General features: G+C 35.5%; 1 protein-coding gene across 2 annotated transcripts; it reads left to right on the top strand.

The window, feature by feature from the left end:
- The first annotated feature begins 3982 nt into the window (after nucleotides 1–3982).
- On the top strand, nucleotides 3983–9521 carry LOC116161868 (low-density lipoprotein receptor class A domain-containing protein 3-like). Of its 2 annotated transcripts, XM_031475347.1 has the most exons (5): nucleotides 3983–4062; nucleotides 4112–4216; nucleotides 4271–4927; nucleotides 4978–5067; nucleotides 8962–9521. In XM_031475347.1, exons 2-5 carry the CDS (start codon nucleotides 4144–4146, stop codon nucleotides 9396–9398), a joined length of 1257 nt encoding a protein of 418 aa, XP_031331207.1. In that variant the 5' UTR covers nucleotides 3983–4062; nucleotides 4112–4143; the 3' UTR covers nucleotides 9399–9521. The 2 variants fall into 2 exon arrangements, with proteins under 2 accessions (XP_031331207.1, XP_031331206.1); XM_031475346.1 differs by having other exon boundaries at nucleotides 4015–4216.
- Nucleotides 9522–11299: the final 1778 nt, after the last annotated feature.

Genomic DNA, 11299 nt, shown 5'->3' with positions numbered 1-11299 from the left:
TTTTTTAGGCTATCATCACAAAAGCGTTGATTTTGTGGTCGCTTTTGCGGCCATAAAGTTTCACTTTATTGTACGCTTCTGTCAAACTTTACTTTATTGTACACATCTGTCAAACTGTACTTATTTGAAACTGATGTGTGAGAAACAGTAATCTGTTTGATACAAAGCGTCTATCTGGTCTCGCCCCATCAAGGATTGGGCCATCCACGTGCGTTTTTTTCATTTTCGGACTTGTAGGAATGTTTCACACCATTTTGCATAATCACAATGTTCACATTTAAAATTATAGTTTGACGTTTCAATCTTTGGTGCTTGCAGACCTTTTTGAAGTGTAGAACCAAAACATGAGGAAGATGTTATTGCTTACATTATTATACGAAGAATCACCAGCAATTAACCGAGAACACAAGTAGCTACCTATACCTACCATCAAAGAGTAGGTAATCAATCAGGTTTCTAATAATTGTACAGCATGTTAATTATAAGGTCTTGGAGGCCGCAGTTACGAATATTGCATTTGACATTATTAAAATCTTGTGCAACGGAGGATGTAGCGATTGTACTTTTACCTTTGAATATAAAATTTATATTCAAAGCTTTTACTCTCAAACGCCAGCTCTTATATCATATATGACTTAGGGTCGCAACGCTTGCAGCTTTCAAAATTTCATTTGGGGTATCTGAACTGTCGCTATCACCCATTTTGATACGCACAAAACACACGCAAAGATGCTAATTATAATTACATACGACATTTAATTGTCTAAGATAACTATGATTTTCAGAAAAAATATGTTTATGAACAAATTTTTGAATTCTTTTTTGATGATCGCCTAAAAAATGTTGTGTGCACCTTGGCCAAAAGTGATTTATTAGGCCTCATCTGAATTGCGGCCTCGGCTACCGCCTCGGCCGCAAACTGCAGCTTCGGCCAAAAAAGGTCACTTTTACGGCCTTGGTACACAAATAACTATTTTATTATTAACTAGTAGTCAATAATGAGAACTGTCACGCTGTCACTTTTAGAAAACACAACCCGAAATTTCGCTCAATGAACGTTTAGACAAGTTCTCTAAAACGAATAATTGCAACCATTCGCAATTTCCAGAGAAATTACATACCTAAAATTATCACATTTTGAAAAAATTCGAACGAAATTACTCTTTGAAAAATCTCAATGACAGAACAAAATACGGCCTGTTTGACTTGTACTTCTACTTACTTGATTGACATGTTAAATTAAGAAACAAACAATTCTGTCCAACCGTTAACTCTCTTATCAATATAATATGTTAATTTAGAGGATTTCAAGTGCTAGTAGTGAACAAATAGTATATATACCACGGTAGAGAAGTCTATTATTGCCTCCGCACCTAACACCCCTCGGCGCAAGCGCCTCGAGATGTAATCTTGGTGCTCAGGCAATAATAGTGGACTTCTCTACCTTGATATATAACGTACTATATCGACTTTCGTATTTTTTCTGATAATGTAGTTACATTATGTTTTCAATATAATATGCAGAACAGCTCCGTTTTCCATTTGGCAGTATAGTTTTTGGCATGATTTCGCTCCACTACGGGTGACAAGCCGGCGCCGATAGCAGCCAAGCAAGTGCGCTGCTAGGCGGATCGCGGACGTGCACGAGCTGCATATAGAAATATCATTTACTCGAAAACGGTAGGACCTATCACTAAAATTCTTTCACCAAAAACTTTTGGTGACTATCAGCTACAATTCGTACGATACATGTATAGAGATTCCTCAAATAATAAAAAAGTTTCTCGCAGAGTGAAGTTTACGCTTCTCAATAATCGATTTATCGACTTTGATGGCAATTATGATAATGTAGTTATATCATGTTTTCGATGTAATAGGCATAGTTAGAAGCGCTTACTATTTGGCATTATAGAACTGAAACAATTATAACAATATCTCATGCGGGAGCCGAGATATTCCGGGGTAAATCTCTAAAAACATAAATTTTTATGAAGACACTTTTGAGTGGTTTTTTGACTATAAAAAATGTCATGACCACCGGAAAATGTCGTAAAAGACCATTTCGGATGCAGAATTATAATATCTACATACTCTACTAGGTCTGATCTTGTTATACCTCGAAAAAAAATTTTGTCACATTTTTGGCCCGATTTCGCTCCACTAATGGGCCTAATGAATCGCGATACTTTAGTAATCTAGGGACTTTATTTCCCACCTTGAAAATACATTGTTGCCAACTCTCAAAAATGTATGTATCGTCGTAAGTTGTATACAGGGTGGAACCTCTCAATATACAAATTAACATCGTTTAAAAATTGCTGATATAAGGAAAGGGCTTCCAAATATTATTGAAGACCTCTAAAATGAAATTACGCCGTTGATGTAAAATGTATGTAATTTCAGTACTATTTGCAGAAAATAAATGTGTACACCACTGCATGTATGAACGTCCGCCAGGAACCGTTCATTTCCGACCGTTTAAGCCGTAGAGAAGGAAAGAGTGAGGAGTGATAATAATGATCCTATAAAGTGAAGCCCACATTTGTTTGTTATTTCACCGAAAACTAACCTCAAATTTATACCTGTGAAACGATATACTTTCGTGTGTTTTTTGGATAATGTTTTTATTCGATACTTAAGGATCGCATAATCACGAAAATGAAAAATTAAACAAACTTTGGCTCCGAAAATATGGCCGCCCCAGGCGTCAACGCGCAGCATTGCCCTTGATAGGATATTATCAGTCCCCTTTCTTTCATAGTCTAAGGTTTAAGCCAAGGAAAATGAAAACGAAATTGGACATTTTCTCGGTGATATATCGGTGTTAGGGAGTACGATTAGAAGAGAGCGTTAGCTACCTAACTCCCCAAACGCCTTGCTTTTCACATTCATTTTTCTAGGTTTAAGTTGTTAGTTCTATGGAGGAGGATAGTCTTTCCTGTAAGTAAGTCCACTTAATGTGGAAGGAAAAATGGTGAAAATGAACGTCGAAACGTTTTTTTAGTCACGAAAAGGGGCTTGCATTTATCTGTCACTATTACGGCCCAATGGTGAACCACGAAATTGAACCACCCCAATAATTCCTTAAAGCCGCTTTACATTAGGCAATTTTAGTGCAATGCTCTTGTGCTATGCAATCTAAAATTGCCTTGCATTGCTTATTACGGTTTTACATTTATGCAATTGTGTTGCAACTTTTGTGCAAGTTCAGAAAAGTGTTGCAGTACTGACAACATATTTTTCAAAAATTGAAACTTTTCAGTTTGTTTACACCGAAGGTTATTCTTGAAACTTAATAAAATTGACCATTAGGTATGAGCAAACAAAAGGAAATTAAGCTGGCTACAGCTTGTTATGTGGTGGCGCTTGCTATTAAAAAAATAACACACGCGAAACCAAATAAATTGTGGTATTGACAAAATTACTAGAAAAGTTACTAGAACTTGCGCCAAACTTGCAAGTGAAATAGAACTTTCTCTATTTATTTTTCTTGCACCCAAATTGCGTATGAACATGCGCAGTAACGTATCTCTAATTTGCATTGCTCTTGCATTGCACGAAAATTGCCTAATGTAAAGCGGCTTTTATGAAGAGCTCCAAAAGTTATGTTCCATTTTTAGGGTTATATCTTAGCAACTTGCCCGGATATTTAAGCCATTTTACAACAGGACAGATTTTCCCGAATTCACCTTTTGGATAATGAAGTCTAAAAAAAGACATTGAGCGTACGTCGGGTCGTACTGTTTTAATTACAGCCTGTGTACAAACGTCCTGTATATGAATTCTACATAGCGATCAAAAATGAGTGACCGTCGAGTCACCTTTGGAATTTTTGTTTACATGGGAAATCGTACTTAACTCGAACTTCCAAAGGCGACTCGAAAGTCACTCATTTTTGATCGCCCGATATAATTTGTACGTGTGCCGCTCCTGTACTTTCAATCGATTCCTGTTGCTAGCTTCTCTCGCGATCATTAAATCGGGCTTCCAATCAAGTTCAGGGAATTCCCCTCTGTAAACCCGACTTGATCATGAAATTCCATTGACGTCACAATTAATTATGTATTATTATTTTTGTGTTGGTTTTTAATTTAAGCTCACTTTTATATAGGTATCAATTATTTAGTTCAAATGCGTTAAATAATGAGGAGAGATGCGTTAAAGATGCACGTTCATTTCGTCTGTTTGTTTGTGTCCTTTTTTTCTTTGGTTAAATGTAAGTACCTGGCCCACCTTTTAATTGTCGTGTTTATAAAATTGCGTAATTCAGGTGAACTGCGTTTAAAAATATCGGAATACAAGCATGACGAAGTTGCGCAACCGATAAATTCCACAATCGAGGCGTTAGCAGGTACGAATCTTCATTTAGCTTGTTCGATCGACGGCCCCGGGCGGTTTTCCACGCCGAACCTGCGATGGGGCCGCAAAACGAAGGAGTTGAGATTTCGTAACGAAACCGACTTGGCCGTCTTGGCGGTGCAGCACTACGGGCCGCTGCTAAATTTGAGCGAACATATCGACTATTGGGAGAGCAATAAAGTTATACGTAGCTTTGTGCCCGTTAAAATTACAGATCGCGGCGCTCACTTCTGTATGAGTTACAAGTACATGTTGTTTAAGATCGTGCACCTCAGGGTGAAGGAGGCGTATATGGACACGGGCAAATTTTCGCCGGGATGCACCCCGAACGAATTTCGATGCGCGTCAAGCGGGTTTTGCATCAATTCCCATTATAAGTGCGACGGGAGAATGGATTGCAAGGACGGATCGGACGAAGATTGGAATACTTGCAATGGTAACGCGTGTTGGGGTAAAATCCGATGTGACAATGGGCGCTGCATACCGCACGCCTGGTGCTGTGACCGACATTCCGATGATAACTGTAACGTTACGATTAGGCACGATTGCTGCCCACCGTTGCAAAATCGTAAGTGCTATTGACGTATCTGTGTATCTCGTGTTCATTTAATCTTTTAGCGTATGATCCGATGTTGTGGGATGCAGACAATAGCGTTACTAAAGCTGAACCGACGAGTACTGGGTCCAAGTATCTCTTTATTACAATATGTAAGTGAAGTACTTGTCACTTACTCTTTGGAGAATACATTTTCCCTATGTATCCTTTTGAATGGACCATACCAAAGAATCAGAAAAAACATCTATTGACCAATGCCGCTCACTACGCAGTCCCTGACATACAGGGTGTGCCTAAATATCATGTACCATGTGTGCTATTTTGGTTGAGACTGCAGTGCAATTCAGCAGTTTTTTAAAGATACAGACTAGCAGTTTTGGCAACCCTGTGAAACTTTTAATACCACAAACAGAAACAGAGTGAAAATAAAAAGGTTGACTTTTTTGGTTGTAAGCGAGAAAAAAGGTAAGAACTACCTATTTTATTCAGTGGTGTAGTCAAAAAAATGTTTGGACCAGCGTTTCTGAGATTTGACCCAAAGTTGGTATTTTTGAAATTAAACACTGTATATATTAACGTCAAAGTTTTGCATTCGTTTTCCTGATTACATTGATGTTTCACAATCTATATTTTTTATATAATTATATATTATATCGTATTTTTGAAATGACCGTTTTATTAATGGTATTGGCTGCCTTTGTTACCATGGATACAATAAACAAAACAAAATCCATGGCCTACTATTTAAAAGCCATAAAAATTAAGGGTTAAATTTTTTAGTACATTGTACCGTGTAATCAGGAAAAAGAATTCAAAAAACCGAAAAAAGCTCAAAAATCATCATCCCGTAGATTCTCCCTACCATAGACATGACAAATGCTGTAAGCCTTTCCAAATGTGAGCTATATATGTCTAAAACTGCAGGAGTTATAAAGAAAAAAACTTAAAAATCGTGAAATTATAACACCCTGTAGATCGGTAACGGTGAGATATCACCTTTTAGTCATAAAATAAGCCAAAGAATTAGGCGCGTCTGTATGTACAACCTGTATATTGATACCATACAAAAATGTGAATGCCAATACCCTTAGTTTAGATTTGCGCTGTAAGGGGTCAGCAAAAATAGTTTATCAAGGGGGCAAGATCGACCCCCATGACGAAAATAATTGATTTAGAAGTGAAATAAGTAAAAAGAACTAATTGCGCGAGGTTCTAAGAGGGTATGATCTTCCCCCCCCCTCCTTTTTCCCCCATACAAAAGTAATTTATGGGAAAGCGAAATAATTAAAAAACTATGATCAAACGCAGTTTAAAATTGAGATACTTATTCAGAACTAAGTAATTGCACAAAGGTTTAATGAGGTAGCCCCCCCTCCCCCACTTGATACGACGAAAATAAATTATATCGAAGTGACATAAGTAAAAAAAACTTACAAAAGATCAGCGTAAGGTTCTACCACCCCGCACCCCTCCCCCTCCGCAATGACAAAAATAACATCGCAGAAGAGTAAGAGAGAATGGTGCTTTTGCAATTTTTGAAAAATCTTTGAAAAAACTGAGATTTCACCGAAATACTGAAAATGTCAAATTTTGTTTACTTTTCCCCTAGTTGAAACGGTCGGAAATGGACGGTTCCCATTGACACCTTTACGGGCACTTTTTTTCGGAGAATCTGAATCTGTTATCACAGTATCAGTACTTTCTTATAGACGCCATATTGGATTTTTACGAATTCTTTTGATTTTAAACTGTGAATGTTCAATTGTTTTCTTCAAATTTTTTTAATTTTCGGATTTTTTAAATTTTGAATGTTCATGTACACCTGAGCGTTACATTATTGTGTGCAAATTTTCAGATTTGTTATAAATTTTCAACTCGTTTCTTCGAATTTTTGTATCTTTAATTTTTATAATATATCAAATTTGAAAAATTCTGTATATTTTGGAAGGTTTTTTACAACGTCATTAAGATTTTCTGAATTTTTTTATTCTATTAATTTTCAATTTTTTTTTTCGAATTTTTGCATGTTTAATTTTTATAATTTCTCGAATTTTAGAACCTTTTTAAATTTTTTGGAAAGGTGTGAATTGTGTGAATTTAGAATTTTTTTCATTTGGAATGCATTATCTCTTTTTCGCTTTTGAAATCTTTGAAAAATACTGAAAATGTCGAATTTCGATTTCATTTTTTTATAGAATCTGAATGTGTTTTCAGAATGTCCATAGCACGCTCGATATAGAAGCTACAAGCTACTACTTTCTTGTGGACACCATATTGGATTGATACGATTTTTTAAAATTTTAAACTATGTACTGTTTTCGCCTCGGAGAATGTTTGTTTTCCTCCAATTTTTTTAATTTTCGGATTTTTTAATTTTTCAAATTTTGAATTTTTGTGTTTTTTTTTACTTTTTTTTAATTTTCTGGATTTTTTGATATTTTCCAAGTTCGTTGGATTTTGATTAATTTCCAATTCGTTTCTTCGAATTTTTGCATGTTTCATTTTTATGATTTCTCACATTTTATTTTTCAGAATTTTTTTAATTTTGTGAATTCAGAGTTTTATCATTTTTTTCGAGTCCGAATTTCTTGTTTTCGAGTTTTTCCGAATTTTTTTATTTTGTTATTGTTTTCGCCCTTGAGAATGGTCAATTGTTTTCTTGGAATTTGTGATTTTTTTACTGTAACTTCTGAATTTCCTGGAATGTTTAGTTTTTAAAATTTTCAATTTTTTTCTACACCTAAACATTGTCATACTCTCGTGCAGATTTTCCGAATTTTCGCCTCGGACAATGTTCAGTTGGTTTTTTCGGTTTTTTGAATCTTGGGATTTCTACTTTTTCTGATTTTTTTTCAAAATTGAATTTTCCGGAATTTTTTTGTTTTTTTCAAATTTTCAATGTTTGTGTACACCTTATTTTATCGTACTTTCCTCATTAGCATTACATTTTTGTGTACACTTTCATACAGATTTTCCGAGTTTTTCAAATTTTTATTATGTATTTCGTTTCTTGGAATTTTTGCTTATTTAATGACATTTTTGTATTTTTCGGGATACTTTTAATTTTTGTTGTTTTTTCATTTTCTGAATTTCTTGTTTTTGAATTGTTACGACTTTTTTTGATTCTAAACTTTTGTGCATTAACTGTTTTCGCTTCGGAGAATGTTCATTTATTTTGTCGAATTTTTTCCTTTTTCTAATTAATTTCTGATGTTTCTGGAATGTTCGGATTTTTCAAACTCAATTTTTGTGCAGATTGCCGAGTTTTTTGAATGATGATTATTACTTTTCAATTCTTTGCTTCGAATTTTTGCATGTTTCACTTTTATAATTTCTCAAATTTTACAATTTCTTGTATTTTTCATAATGTTTTTTGTTTTTGAATTTTTCTGAATTTTTTTTATTTTAAACTTGTGTAGTTTTCATCTCAGAAAATGTTCAATAGTTTCCTTTGAATTTTTTTATTTTTCGGATTTTTTAAATTTTGCATTTTTGTATACACTTTCATACAGATTTCCCGAATTTTTTGCATTTTAGAAATTTTTTATATTCTGGAATATTTTTCAAGTTTTGAATACAGAATTTTCCATTTTTTAGAGTCCGAATTTCTTGTATTCGACTTCTTTCGAACTTGGTTTAATTTTAAACCATTGTGTATTAACTGCTTTCACCTCGGAACATCTTCATTTGTTTTCTTCGAATTTTTTGAATTTTCGGAGTTTATTACTTTTTGTGATTTTGTTCATAGCTTTTTAATTTTTCGGATTATGTTTCAAATTTTGAATTTTTGTGTGCACCTTACTTTTTCCGAATATTTTGAATTGCATGTTTAATTTTTATAATAGCACTTTTGGGACACACTGTATAAGGAAAAATTTCCAAATTACAAAAATGGCAATATTTCAAAAAAACAAAGAAACATTCCTCTATTTACAAGGATGGTCAATCCTTTTCTATACCTTTATACCTTTAGTAGTTCTTGGTTTTCCCACGTCCATTTCATTACAAGGTAATATTGGAACTAATACTAAAACCAATATTTTCAGGTGTGGTAAGTGCCCTTCTATCCTTCGTCTTATTCCTGTTCGTCATATCAAAAGTATGCGGATTCGACGCCTTGCCGATTCAAAGACCGACGAATCAGCCGTCTCCACCGTCCATCTGTGATCACTCCGAATGCGTACTTAGAAGACAATTTAGTGCCGACAACGCGTGCCTTTATCGCCAAGACGCGAACGTGATCAATACCGATCACAGCACCGACCTCGGCGATCCGCTGATTATAATGAGCACGGAACGTATTTCCGATCAGCCGCCGTCCTACTCCGAGGTTATCAATACGCCGCCGAGCATCGACAAGTCTACATTAGATTTGCTGAGCGCGCCTCCGCCGCCGTATTCGAGTATGCGGTTCGAACGAACGAGTCAAAGCCAAAGCTGTGATACATCCGATGATACAAATCATCATCATATCTCTACTTAACAATCCTAGTATTGCAAGATCTGACAGTACTACCTACTAGCTTAAGTATATAACGCTTAATAGTATTATTCTTGTTTATTGTATTGTATATATTTTATATAAATGAAAAAAAAAATAGTTTCATATCTCATATTGTTACTGCAGGTTCAGTGCAGTTTTTTATCTTTCGTAAATAGACAACTCTTATTTAGTTGTGATCACTCGTGTTCAGAGATTTTTTTAGGTTGGTAGTATCCGGTAGTCCAGGACCATTGTACCTTTTTTAAATTTTAATCCCATGCCAGTGCATGTGGGAGTAGTCGGATGGGGTAATATTCACAAAACTGAGAAATTAGATTAGTTCATACATGGATTGCGTCTTTTTAGAAAAACATGATGTAAAAACCATCTTGTTTGGATATATGATGACTTGATACTCGTAGATGGGATGGATTTGGTTGGACAAATATATAAAAACTAGGGTAACTCCTTTAAAATAAGGTTGGTTGGTCGGTGGAATACCTTGAAAAAGAAAATGGACCGAAGTCTGCTCGAGATATTTGATTCAAACAAGTACCGTTAGCGTATATAGAAACACCGTTGAAATGACAAGCACCATCGGCGTATATAGAGACACCGCTGGAAAGCATCTTTTTACACTGAAACAATCCGGTTAATGTTCAATAATGAATAATTTTGATGTCAGCAATTTAAAAGATGGCTGTTACCAGCGCTAAATTTCAGCCGATTGAACGTCTATTCAAGAGGAAATTAGTTTTGCCGAAAAAATGGCGGTCTCTGTTAAAGTGCTTCTGCAGAGGCATCTCTAAAAAGCATTGTGTGGGTCACTCTGTAATCGGGGGTAAGCCTGTTGAGGGCCCAGAACAAGAGAGGGATAATAAATAAACGCATTTAGATCGATTAGCGACTTCAATCCTTTGTGTACGAGTCTGCCCTTTTTGAATGTTTAACCTTTTCGCCCGTGCAGAGGTAGATGCCAAAGTGATAAAGATACTGAGATGTTCTACCCTGTATATACAACTTACGACGATACATACATTTGTGAGAGTTGGCAACCATGCAATTTCTAGGTGGGAAAAAGCTGCCTGCGCCATCTAGAAAGCACGAGCGGGGGTTACTTACGTTTGGCACATATATATAAGTATATATATGGTTTGGCATCATGTCCTGAATGGCGGTCGTGAACGCGTCGCTCCATAAATGTTTGTTGTTATTTTGTGTTATTTAATGCAGGTAGTAATTTTTGCATTTCTTTTTATCGTATTTGTGTTTTATATGCCGCATTTTATATTTGCGTGTTTGAATATTCAAATTTACTTGGTTTAACCGCAATGCATAGTTACATATGTGATACCGTTATGCTATTGTTTGTAATTGTTTGCGTTTTTGGTGTAATGCTTGCTTAATTTATGTTTATTGATGTTGATTACTTGGTCTTGTCCCTGAAGTAACATTCATATAAGTTTTGATCATTTTAATTTAATATGTGGAAATTACCGATTCGTTCGATGTGTGTACTGACTTGTTGTTTGTAGGTAACATTTTCTCCGTGAATAAAGCAGTCACGGGGTGGTAAAAACTGTAGCCAGAATTGAGCTACGACACCTAATTCCATGATTCTCTTCGACTTTCAATTGTAGGCTCGAAACCCCGAACGAGGGGCGACGCTACCTATCTTGCGGGGGCGAGATTACGCTAATCAATGCTCTTCAGTTTAGAATCTATGTGCGATAAATGAGTGGCGATTCAATAATTTCCACATATCTTGTTTCTAGTTAACTATGCCTACAAGGCCCTGTAATTTTCCATCTTGCCTTTAACAAAAGGACTTTAAGAGATGAGTCACATCCTGTCCATTTTATTGGGGGTATCCCATACTACCATCGATGGTGCATCCGCCC

The sequence above is a fragment of the Photinus pyralis genome, unplaced genomic scaffold (genome assembly GCF_008802855.1).
Source record: "Photinus pyralis isolate 1611_PpyrPB1 unplaced genomic scaffold, Ppyr1.3 Ppyr1.4_LG10, whole genome shotgun sequence".
NCBI lineage: Eukaryota > Metazoa > Arthropoda > Insecta > Coleoptera > Lampyridae > Photinus > Photinus pyralis.
The sequence above is the reverse complement of the archived record's forward strand: the minus strand, read 5'-3'. Positions and strand labels throughout refer to the sequence as shown.

Coding starts and splice junctions, on each gene's coding strand:
- LOC116161868 (XM_031475347.1), top strand. CDS start 4,144: ATGAGGAGAGATGCGTTAAAGATGCACGTTCATTTCGTCTGTTTGTTT. Junction 4,217..4,270: donor CTTTTTTTCTTTGGTTAAAT/GTAAGTACCTGG, acceptor TGCGTAATTCAG/GTGAACTGCGTTTAAAAATA. Junction 5,068..8,961: donor GTATCTCTTTATTACAATAT/GTAAGTGAAGTA, acceptor CAATATTTTCAG/GTGTGGTAAGTGCCCTTCTA.